At 24.5% G+C, this 13,325-nt stretch overlaps 1 protein-coding gene across 9 annotated transcripts in view; it reads right to left on the bottom strand.

Moving 5' to 3' along the window:
- LOC107441522 (calcium-activated potassium channel slowpoke) overlaps positions 1-13,325 on the bottom strand; it is a 109,003-nt gene that overhangs the window by 80,140 nt on the left and 15,538 nt on the right. For all 9 annotated transcript variants that reach the window (XM_071177616.2, XM_016054814.4, XM_071177617.2 and 6 more), the window contains exon 2: positions 3,427-3,488. In XM_071177616.2, the coding sequence (XP_071033717.1) occupies positions 3,427-3,488 (62 nt within the window). The remainder of the gene's footprint in view (positions 1-3,426; positions 3,489-13,325) is intronic.

The following is a 13,325-nucleotide window of genomic DNA, read 5'->3' as shown; positions in this document are numbered from 1 at the left end:
TTTTCATGCAATTTAAAATAAATGATACTTTAAAAAATAATCTTGATGCAGTTGTTTAAAAAAACAATTAGAAATGAGAACAAAATATGTTTTTGAAAAACAAATTTTGAACACTCTTTACTGAATAAATCCTTAGAAAGTTTTTTGTTGAGAAGCTAAGGATTACATTCTTATGAAGAAAATCCATCATATGCAAAATTGTCTATTGCTATTTACCTCATTTTTTTAAAAAAAAATTGTGTATTAGAAAGTTCGTTTAAATTATCAAATACAGAGAAAAAATAAATGTAATAATATTTTTAAAAAAAGCATGTAACTGTAATTTGCATAAATAATCGAGAATGTAATCAATTGATTTAACAAAACAATAAGTCCGAAAACCACTGTATAGGAAATATTATTTTTTTCCCAAGAATATTTCAAGAAGAAATAAGATTTTGAGACTTCACACCAATTATTAAATTAAACTCTTAACTTTTAAGCATGTGGTAATTTGAGAATTCCTAAATTTTCCAAAGTAACGGAAAACTACACTGTTTAAGTTTTTAGAGCTTTATTTTGAGAACAAAGGACCATATTACCATTATTAAGTTTGATTACCAGATATTATAATCCAAAATAAATGGAGACATTAGTAAACTGAGCAATTTAATAGACTTTCAGCAAATTTGCCATATATTGGTTCAAGGAACCAGTTTTATGGTTTGAATTCTAACGTTTTTTTCTCTCCCTTTTTTGAGAGTGTAGAGTTTCAAGAGCAAAGAGTGAGATTATTAAAAACATTATGGTAAGTATAGATTTGAAAGGAGATATTTTTTTACCACATATAACAGCTTCTTTGCGCAAAGTAAATAAAACGGGACACATCAATATCTTTTGAACATATGATCACATTTTCACGTAATACGGTGTAGAGGCATAAACACCCGATGGATTAAGATTTTTTTATGCTATAAACATTAAGAATAGCTGCAGCAGTTTGAAGAAAAAGGCCCCCAGTTTAGAAATCTTAATTAAATTTCATTTATTTGAGCATTTCACCATATTTCTCGAACTAATCAAAGAATTCTAGCATACAGTAATAAAACTCGCTTTTCAAAGACTTTAAAAATTATTTTTAAAAGTTTATTATTTATAAAAGTTTATTACTTATAAGCAATTTGGTCAATTTCGTGCGACTTTTGTATTTTTTCAATCAATTTAGATGATAAAAGACGTGAAAATTTGTATATTCTACAATTTAAGAAGTTTTTTTAAACTAGTAACAAATTAAAAATAAATTAAATAATAAAAAAATTAAACTAAATTATTAAATTTAATAATTATACATTAAAAAAGTATGTTTTATGCAAAATATTTTTTAGGAAAATTAATTCTATAATTTTGTATAAAATAGTTTTTCATTCTCTTAAATAGTTTCAAATGCATATGTTAAAAGTAAACGTAACTTTAAGAAGATCAAACTTCCGACTGATTACCTAACTTTTATATCTTATAGTTCAAAAAAAAGTTTTCGACCATTATTAAATTAAATTTTAAAAAATTTAAAACCTATGGTTTGCTTGAAATATTTTTAAGATAAGTAAGTTTTTTAATTTTCTATAAAAAGTTTGATTCTCTTAAACAGTTCTAAATGTGTGATGAAATTAAATAAAAGTAAACTTAACTTTAAGAAATTCAAACTTCCAACTGCTTGCCTACCTAAATTATTGGACAATAATTCACCGATTGTGTCAACTCCCTCCTATTTTACCAATTAAGATTTCAGATATTTATTAAAAAAATCATATTTATTTAGAGAAAAATTATTTTTGCGTTTAATTTCGTAACTTAAAGGACGTAAGTCTTTAATTACAATAACTATTAATAACTACAAAAGCTACTTAGCATATTTAAGGTTATACCCTAAAACTGTTAAAACTGCATCTTAGTATGTGAAAATGCAATCACTAAATCAAAAGATTTTAAAGTGTTCATTTATTTCATTTTGCTCTCTCTGTACAATAAAAAATTTTGCATTTTCATGGCTATTTACAACAATATTTTTGCATTTGAAAGAAAAAGGCAAAAAATATATCTATAACTACGATTACGAACGCTTGTTTAAAAAATAGTAATGCTAGTAATAGTAACAGTAAGTGAAGAAAGTTATAATCTGAAAATTGCGGAAATTTAAGGGAATAATTTTTATCTTGTACTCGTATCATAGCTGAAGTACTCTTGTTAAAATTTAGAAGTTGGTAAAACAAAAATCATCTGAGATACTACAGAAAAAATTAACTAAGCCCTAGTAAAATGTGTTTAAAATGCCATTATATTCCTAAATAGATTAATTGTGCGATCAACTCTTCCCAATGACTTATGATTAGAAGTGAATAATTGCTTGCTATAAACATCATACATACTTATACTTCATTGATGTTACTAATTCAACTAAAGTAAAAAAAAAAAAATAAACTGTAATTGTTTCTGATCTGTTTTAAAATTGGTCATTTTAAAGGGTCTAAAAAGAAAAAAAAAGTATTTGTTATCAGATCCTTGGAGTGACCAAGATAGATAAATGCATACAAAATATGCGAATTTATGAAATACTATAAATGAAACAAGGTATCAAAAACCATTAGTTCCTAGGACAAAGAAAAACTAGTACTTATATTAATGGAATGTTAGTAAATTTAGTTTTTAATTATAATAATTCAATCAAAAATTAATATGTTTAAAAGCACATACACTTTAAATAGAATGTTCATATTCTTAATATTTAGTAATACTATGAATTAACGATTTCCAAAATAAGTAAATACATAAAAATTCACAAAAATGTAGAATATCATCTTTTATTATTCTATTTAAGAGGTACTTTTCTCCTTCTATAAAATTATTCAAATTTTTCTCTTATTTTACTTTAGAAAGAAAAATTGACGATAAATTTGGAAAACTTTCTTTCTTTTTCACACTCTTTTTCATACATTAAAAATATTAAAAATTATTAATTTTTAAAAAAAATATACAAGAGTACTGATTAATGTAGTTGATAACAAAACTATAATTTTAATTTTCAGAATCTAATTTAATTAAAAAGAACTCTGGAACGTACTATGCATTTCACTTTCAGAATCATTATAATCTAATTGAATGAAAAACATACAATTTTATTAACATACCTATTAAATGACTCAGATAAAAAATTTCATTTCTTACACAGTTAATAGTTATACACTAGAAGCAAATAAATCTGCCACTTATATTTGTGTGGTCTCAATATTTGCGTGGTAATATATTGGAACTTATAAGGTTAAAAAATTTTCTTTTTATGAAACAAAGTTAAAAGCAATGAGCATTATACTAAGCACATTAAAGTGTGCTTGATAATTGAATTTTATGCAAAAAAAGCAGATGATTTTGAAATGTGAGAAAGCAACATACCGAGAGGCATCGATGAAGTAGATGATTAATGACGCTATACTAAGTAGGAACACCAGCACCACCTGAAAATATTTTAAACACTTTTATAAACCATATTAAAAGTATTAATAGAAGAATATTTATTTTAAAGTTCTTTTAAAGTTAACATTAAGTATTTTGTACTATTCATTACATTAGAATTTTTAGATATTCTCTGTTAAAATAACTAAATAAATAAAAACCACTTCTTCATAAAAAGTGTCAGTAGTTTTAAATCAGTTTTAAAATATTCAGTTTTTAAAAAGAATATTGGAAGTACTTTTAAGTGGATGAAAGAAAAGTTCTACTTTACAATAATGCTGAATATAATTTATAATTATTTATTCCTTTTTTCAGTTCATCTGAATTGAATTTCATTGTTTTAGATCTCCATCAACGAAAACAAATGAAAAACAGAATTATTTACTTTAGACAAAACTTTATAAGAGAAAAAACTATAACTAGTTTAAAATTTTATATCATCAGAAAATTAGAATTGTGAACTAAATTTTAAAAAAGCATTGCACCGTCAATATTGAAATCGATAAAAATTAAATTAGAGCTTACAAAAATTGCGTGAATTTTCATTTCTTTTTTCTTTCTAATTTCAGATTCATAAATTGCAATTCCATAAAAAATTTGGATTTTTGTTTTTTTGCAAATACCTATGAATCTATGACAAATTGATACTTGATACATTTTCATTTGCACAATTTGGGTTTAATTAAACTTTTAAGACTACTAGAGTTAGAATAAAAACAAGAGTGTTATAAACAAAATGGCCACAGCTTTAATTATTTAAGAAATTCTTCCCAACTTATGATATACCATTATTGCTATTTATTCACTTACTTATTTAGTCTATTTTCTAATATGCACTATAATTTGCTCTTTATTTTTAATTGCTTCGATCAAAAATTTATTTTTATACATATCATAACAAATAAAATGTATTAATAGACATATTTATGTATTAAGGTAAAACATTTAGATTTCATTATTTATTTATCCCAATTTTTTATAACAAATACAACAATTCTTGAAATTTGCTAAATTATACTTACCAAATTCTTTATAAGAAGAAAAGAAGCTTTTTAAATGCATTAATTTTAATAATGTTTTGAATACTAAGGAATCAAACGACAAATATAGAACACACTATTTGCGTGAAAATCAACTAAACTATCAGTTTTATAATCGTTTGCTCATATTTTTTCAGTTTATACGATTTATTTTTTATTTATGAAAGTCAAAAAATAAAATTCTAAAAAATATGAAGTTTTTTAAACATAATTCAAAAGATTATTTTATTAATTCAACTAAACAAAACTATTGAACGACTTTGAAAAAAAAATTTTTTTTCTTAAAGATAGATGCAAATATGCATCAGAAGTCAGACTTTGTATCGCTTTCACTTTTTCTTTTTATAGCAAGCGATTTATTTTTTATTATAAGCATAAAAATATCAAAAACAAACAATGAGATTCATTGATAAAATATATTGATATTTTTAGGATAAATGTTATTTTCAAAGGCGATGAATCTTTTCTTTATAAATGAGATCCATGATTTTATATTATTGATAAATAAAACATTTTCCTGAAAAATCAAATTGTCTTCTACGTGAATTGATATTTCTAACTACTGAAAATTTTATTAAGTGTTAAATGTAATTTTTGTTTCGATATATTCAATTTTTCATAACTTTTGCCAAATATTTCTTTTCCTTTGTATAAAGTGAGACTTTTAACGCTTCCTAAATCGAATGATATCAAATAAAATAATCGGCATATAATATCGAATAAAGGGAATAAAATATTCATAGAGTTATTGTTTTGTTTGCGAGTTCTTGTTATCGTTAAAAATGGGAATCAAGTATTGAAAAAATGGTAGTCTAAGAATTTGGTAAAAGTTTTTGTTAATAGCGATTTTGTTAATTAATTGTGAGAAAAAAAATTTCAACAAATTTTAATCAGACACTCAATTATTTGGATTTGATTTATGACTATCAACCATTAAACAATTTTTACCAGCGACGTCATTGTTATTACTATTTTGGTAAAGTATAGAAAAAAGTTCATTAATTTGTATATATCCTTGGTAGGGGGGATATTTTTATCTTGTTTTTATCTAGTTGAATATATATTCAACATTTAATGAAACACAAGAGATATAAGCTATATTAATTGCATATTATAGCATCTTTACTCCAAAGTATTACAATTAGGTTTTTTTTAAAAATGAGCACTGAAACTTAAAATGAAAAAAGTTAATTATTAAAAATTTATTTTAAAGTCACCTTTTTAAAAATGTGTTTATTAAAAGCATTTTTATTAATAAATGCGTTATTAACTGTGTTAATTTAGGTTCTACACTTTATTTATTTACTTGTTTAGGCTTTTTGAAAATAAAACTTCACTTTGAAGATCAAAATTAAATTTCATATGGTGTCCGATAGTTAGGTGTCTTCCTAAAATTTTTGATAAAATAATAAGTTTTTTGTCCAACTCAAATTGCATATTCTTCGAAATTTCTCTTATAATATTTTCAAATGCGAAACAAACTTTTAATTCAATATAATAATTGAAAGTTTCAGTGAAATAATTTAATCTTGAATTTTATCACTTTGTTTAATTAGTTAAAACAGCCACTTTTCCTTTTCTTCAACATGACTTAAAAACGAAAAAATAACTATATTAACAAAATGGTTGATACCTACTTCCAAAAATAAAATTTTAGAAAAGAATAATAAGAGCATAAAAGCAATTTTTTGTCGAAAAATAATCCCTGCGAAATATTATTTTCTCAAAATTAAAATTAGAAAGGTCATGAATTAACAGACTAAAGATTATCTCCGTTTATTAAAAAAGTGTATCAAAGTAACGAGTGAAAATAGGAATTTAAGAACATGCCTTCTATTTATTTATTTTGTTACAAATTTTATTAATGCTTATAAAAGCAGAAATTTTAATATTAATAACTATTATTATGTGGTTTTATAAAATCCACTTGGGAAAAATGCAGGCGATTTATTATACAACAAGAAGAAAATGCAAATTCCCTTATCGATTTCAAGTATCTTACATTTCATGAAAGTAAAACATATTACAATCAAACCTGTCAATGCATTGATTTTTGGTTGTCATAGTAACAGATTCATCAAACATAAGCAAGAACATGTTCATTTAGAAACAATTTACTGAACAGACAATATCATTAAACGTGTAATATTAATCGTTAAAAAACAGTTTAAAGTTTAAATACTTATTTTATTACATTTTAAAGATAATTCTATTCTTACAAAAATTTTAATAATTGTAATTTTAATGATTTGGGGATTAAATCTAGAATAACTTAATTATAATTTCAAAAAAATAATTAAAAATTCATTAGTACTTATTACTAAGTTACAAACTTAATAATAAAATAAATAATCCAAATTTTCTCTTAATAATATAATTATTGTTTCACGAATTAAAATTCTTGACCTTCAAAGTATGCAAAAGAGGCTGGGGGATCTTTGCAATCAGAAAAATATGCTCAAAATAAATTTTTTTGATGATAATTGTACATGATAATTATACATGACATTTAAACTTCGTGCCTCCTTAGATATTAACAAAATTAATTGCAAAAATCTATTATTCCTTTCACAGAATTAAAAGCTTTTTTTTACTCAAACATGATTTTGCTTACTAGCAATAGATTTTATTACAACTATTTATTGTTAGATTACTTAATTTAAAGATAATTAAAACATTTAAATAAATAAGATTTTTTTATTATAAATCGATTGAATAGTAATCGAGAAAAAATTTATAATTGTATATTTGTAAAAAAACTATAAATTGAAAGCTGATAGAATAAATTCATGAAAATAAAAATCTGAAAAACTTGTACAATAAATTATAGATAATTAAACAATTTTTTTTTTGCCTCTCAAAATCAAAAAAGAAATCAGAGAAAAAATCTGATCGATCTTCGAACCATGAGTGAAGATTTGTATATAATGTATTTTATAAAACTTTTCACTGTTATTGTTTTAACAACTCTAAAATTTCAAACTTAAGAAAATTAATTCAAACGAACAGACTAACACTGCAATGACATTCTACTGCACTGCTAATATCAATATGAATAATAAACTTAAAAGTGTTATATTTCTCCAAAACTACTAAAAAGAAAAAAAATAGCGTGCCTCCGTTGGAAGGAAGCAAATTATCTGGCAGCATTGATCATTGATCAGAAAGGATATATATATAATTGGATTTTGGTACTTATGTTGGGTTTTGGATAGATACGTATTTTTGCAAAACAACTTGATTGTACATCATCAGTGCATGATTCAGCTAAATCAAAACTTGTGCGAGATTCAAAACTTACAGGAAAATTATGAAAACAAATATTGGTGAGTTCAGTAACATAGAGTCAATGGAGTAGATTCAAAATTTTAAACGGTTGAAATCGTTGCCGTACTTAAAAAAAAAACTGCGAGATTCAAAAAATTGTAATTGTGAAAGAAGAGAGTGACAATATTTTTTTCTTCACAGATGATTTAGCTCCAAATAAAATATTTTAATAACAAATTTTTCATTATAATTGAAATATTATTTTGAAATATCTCCCATTCCAACTCCTACATTGAGTTGAAAATTCCTATAAAATATGCCTTGAGAAACTAAGAATGTGATTGATACAATTTAGAAAAATCTGCAGAACTTAATAATATTTCTTATATGTAGCTTACACTGTAAAAAACTCTTACAGTAAAAAGTACTTGCACCCTGGTTGCATCATCCGTAAAATCAATTACACCTTAAACTTCATTTTTAGAGTAAAATTTTATACCGTATATTTTATAGTAATAATTATTTAAATGCAATAGTTCAGTGACTTTACAATAAATGTTACAGTAAAAATTATGGTATATCAGGTTTTTTTAAAAAAAAATTTTCGGTAATAAGCATCGGCACCCTGGCTGTCGGTGCATTTTAACTATAATTTGTTTCGAAATTTTTTACAGTGCATATCGATCATGAAACGAAATGTTAAAATCATTCCTTTATAATAAATTTTGAAAGTGAATTGTAAATAATTACTCAGCAAAGCAGTTGAAAAATAAAAGATAGAAAAGTTGACAAATTTGATGCAGTCAGATAACTATGTTTTCATACTTTTTTATAACTAACTAATTTCAATATTTTGAAGAAAATATTACAGAGAAATAAAGGGTCACGTAAAAATATCTTTTTTTGCTTTATAAATTATGCTTCAAGGTGAGAATATAATTTTTTGAATAAGCGTGTGCATAAAGGATGCATTTAAATTGCTTTCTAATTTGCATTTTTAAACTTGATTATAAAATTTAAAATATGCTTCAAAATAAGACAAAACTTTATTGAACAAACGATTTTACAAGTAATTTATTATTTTTAATCATTCTCTTATTTTTAATTTGACTTTTTTGTTTTCCGAAGTCATATTTTTAGTCATTCCGAAGTCATTAATTAATAAGTCATATTTTTTTGAGAAACACATTTCTCCTCAGCAATTATTCGCTATTTTTTGCAAAAGTTGAAAGCCAGTTTTAATATATTTATATTGAGACTATGAGTTTATTCTAAACTTTAACCATAGACTACAGAATTAAATCTCCTCTCACGATATAATTCACTGCCAACTATTCACCTGTCACAGGTAATTTTTATCTATGTTTTATAACTTTATATCACGTATTTTGTGCTTTTCTTTCAGTTTATAATAAAAGTAACTATCAAGTTTCAAAGAATATTTTCAATATCATTTGCTGTATAAAATTCTATCTTATTCTTGACATAGAAAAGAAAAACACTCAAAACTATAAAAGCAGTAAACGTGAGATTTTAGCCCACATACAGTACAATAAAATCTCTGAAGATTTCAAAAACGAAAGAACGTTTCCTTTTTCGGTTACAAAAAAAAAAAAAACTTTAAGAACTTATTCTTTGTAATTTTTCTTCCAGGAGCGTGACTAGGATCTCTTATCTTCGCTTATCGCACTTTGAGGTAACATTAAAAACTTCTGTTAGGACAAAGTTTTTCACCTTCTCCCTTTAAGTGAGGAAAAAAAAATCTCTTTAAAATCCTTAGGATGAATCCTACATTCATTTAATGGAGCTTTACACCTATATCAAGTGATCTCGATCTTTTGTTCCGTTACTTTTGAGTTAAGAAATTGAATCTTACATTTTTTATTAAAAATTTTTTTAAGTAATTCATTTGATGAGAAAATGTATATCTAGATAGATACGAATTTAAATATTATATAGTTTTTTCCATATGAATTTCACCTTCAGTTACACTGATCTTGATTTTTGTAAATAATGTTTCTTTCACTGATTTGCAGTTAAATCTTTTATCGTCGAATATCGCACTTTGAATTCAGATTAAAAAATTCTGTTACGACAAAGTTTTTCACCTTTTCTCGTTAAGTGAGAAAAAATCTCTTTAAAATCCTTAGGATGAATTCTACATTTATTTAATCGAGCTTTACATCTCTATCAAGTGATCTCGATCTTTTGTTTCGTTACTGTTGAGTTGAGAAATTGAATCTTATATTTAAAAAAAAATTATTAAAGTAATTTATTTGATGATAAAATATTTCTTTAGATAGAGTGAATTTCTTAAGGTGCATTTTTACATATCAAAACACTGTTTTATGTAGAAACATTATATGATTTGCTTTTCATTTGTAAGTTGCACCATTTTTCAATGTAAGCAGTTTGAAAGTGAGAAGCTGGCAAACGTATTCTTTTCACTTTCTTTCCTCAAGGCTGAAAAAAAAATATTTTTAAAATTCTTAGAATGATATAATTTTTTTATTTTTTTTTTTAGTTAAGAGATTAAATTTTACGTTTATAAAAGGGAATATTTCTTAAAAGAATTTCTCTTGGCATAGAATAATATACCTAGAGAAGTAGTTTCAATCCAGAGAAGAATTTCGCTAGAATAGAAATATTTCTCCAGATATATTGAATTAGAATATTGTTTTTTTTTCATTAACAAATCTACGTTTGTTTACAAATTTATAGTTTTATACATATATTGTGTGTTTTTGGATTTTTGTTTCCTTTCGCTCAGATTAAAAAATTGATTTTTCCTTTTTCTTCAAAAAATTATAAATAAACAAAAACAATTTTAGTCTTATGATAAAAGATTCTTCTAGATATAGGGAATTCAAATAAGATTATTTTTTCTACGCTTCATTGGAATTTCTACTTTTATTACATATTGTTTTAGAATTTTATCATGTAACAGTGATTATTGCTATTTTTTACTTAAATTTAAAAAAATTAATTTTCCTTTCCAAATATTAAATTTCATGTTTATTAATTTGATAATAAAATATTTCTTTATATACATGTACTTTCCAGAATACTATTTTTTTTATAGAACGTTATTTATTTATTTTTACTATATTTTTCTGTGGAAACTTTATTTATTATATTGCAAAGTATTCATATTAATTTGCAACAACAAATGCAACCATATTTATAAAAAAAATATGTGAATACAATCAAAATCTCCTTCTAATGTTGAAACTTTGCATATAGATTGCTTTTACTAATTCTTTTTTTTTGTTTTTTTGTTTTTTGAATTAACAAAACAAACTGACACTTTAAGTATTTCTCTTTCTAGTGATTGATAGCAAGTAGCTTAAAACAATACATAAGTATTCTCTTTCTAAGAATATTACAATCATCATTTCGTCATTACATTATGCATTTTCAAAATTCAATTTTGCTAAATTTGGTAATTTTTTTTATTTTAGAAGCATAATGAAATGCAAAAAGGAAAAGAAATTTTAAATTATACATTTTTCAAAACTGAAAAAGTCCGAGTTTAACTTAATATGTTTTTGAGTGATAACCCATGATTGCAAACAATTGTTTTTTAATTCTATATCAATGTTTACGTAGTTTCAGATTTTTGATCTAACTTAATTTCAAAATAAAGTTTAGATTCTAATATTTCTCCCACAGTTTAAAGTTTCTGTTCTTATTTTGACTGCTAATGCAGCATACTGAGAAAATAGTTCCGGTAAATTACCGTGCTGTTTGGTAATAACATTTCAGTTAAGAAAACATAATTCTGATAGTAAAACCAAAATAAATGGTATTTCTAAATAAGTCATTTGATATTTTTTCTATTCATATGGTAACGGCTATGTGGAAGTTCTGGTTTTCAAAATAGTATTTCTTAATACCAAATATTTAATGAAAAATACAAAACTTAAAACTAAATTTTACCGAATAAATGGTTTCTATGACATGCTCTAGGGTATCTTAACAAAACTGCAATATCTTATCATAAGTTATAAAACCATATTTTATTGTTCATTTTACCAAAATCATTACTTAAGCTCTTTGGTAAAAATTACCGAACCTTCTAAAATGTTCCCATGGAACCAGAAACTTAGTAAATTTTATCAAATTCTGGAAGTTTTGCCCATGCTTTTTTCTTGGTGCTTTTTTTGCGGCTTTCTCTCAAAACTGAAAATTTAAACACAAAAAGACCAATTGCACCAAACATTTTGTTCAATTAATCCTGAGTTTTAGTAACAGGATAATGCATATGTCTTATATTATTTTGATTAACTTAAGGATAAATATTGTAATGTTTCTTGGTGTTTTTCAGAAACCTTTTCAGTAACAAATACTTTCTTTAAAAAAAATTCTAAACAAAGTTTTATAAAAAAACTCCAGCTATATTCATCAAAAAGGAAAAAAAAATATTTTGCTAGAAAAAATATCATGGTTGGATGTATTGTCAGTTTTTCTTAATTTTCCCTCAAAAATAACGCTTTTTAATATAGCAGAGATTGAGCTGCCTGAAGTGACCATTTCATACTGAAACTAAAATTTTATGGAAAGAGTTCTCTTACGTTAGTAAAAAACTGCAATATTAAACTGCAACAACAAATGCAAAAAATAAACATTTAAAAATATTTCATCAGTCATGTAGCGTGCATCAGGATATTAAACGTATAATAGAATATTGGTAAACATTTTGTATTAACCTGATACTAATTGAAATGCGGGTGCATTTTAATTAAGAGATTATCAGACGAGGAAAAATTATTTGCTACTGACAACATAAGCGTGAGGATTAGTTTCATGACAAAATATAATAATTTTTACTCTAATTAATTAAGTTCATTTTAAAAAAATTCACCGCACTCTCAACTTCGATATTTCTATGTACATGCAATATTTTTTTCCTAGTTTTTTTATGTATTTGAATAAAACAAAATTATGTTTCTTTGCACGTTCAACAGAGTTGAGACATGAGGAAAATTAATTTAATATTCTTTTATCTATAAACATAAAAATTAAAATGAGGTAATGAATATTATGCCGCTATTTAATTAAACAAATAAACTGGTTGTCCTCGCGTTTGAAATTTAAAATATTTAATAAGAATTATGATCAAATATTCATCTAAAAATAACTAAGAGTATCCAAATCCCTGGCACCATCCCAGCAGGCAAATATCGAGCTGTGGATCTTTCTCTGATCCTTATTGGTGGGCGGTGATGCCCTCTCGTTGCTATGGAAACGAGCAACCATTAAAGCCTGTTGCTTTTTCCCAGAATGACGTCAACTGTGACGTCACACAACAATCTGATGTTGGGAAGAGATGAAGAAATTGGGAGAATTTTTCTCTTTTCCCCTATTTTTTATTATTAAAGTAGGAGCATTTTATTTTTTTACCTGTTCTAACTCATTTTTATGAGTCTGTTTATACGCTGCTAGAATTCTGCCTCCTTTAAAATAACTTCTCAGAGTTACAAAAAGAAGTCGTTAAAAGTGGGGGAAAATAATGAAACTCATAAGGGAATC

This window comes from Parasteatoda tepidariorum, chromosome 2 (genome assembly GCF_982258835.1).
Source record: "Parasteatoda tepidariorum strain Cologne lab strain chromosome 2, Ptep-v5.0, whole genome shotgun sequence".
In the NCBI taxonomy this organism is placed as follows: domain Eukaryota; kingdom Metazoa; phylum Arthropoda; class Arachnida; order Araneae; family Theridiidae; genus Parasteatoda; species Parasteatoda tepidariorum.
This window is presented reverse-complemented; position numbering and strand designations above follow the sequence as displayed.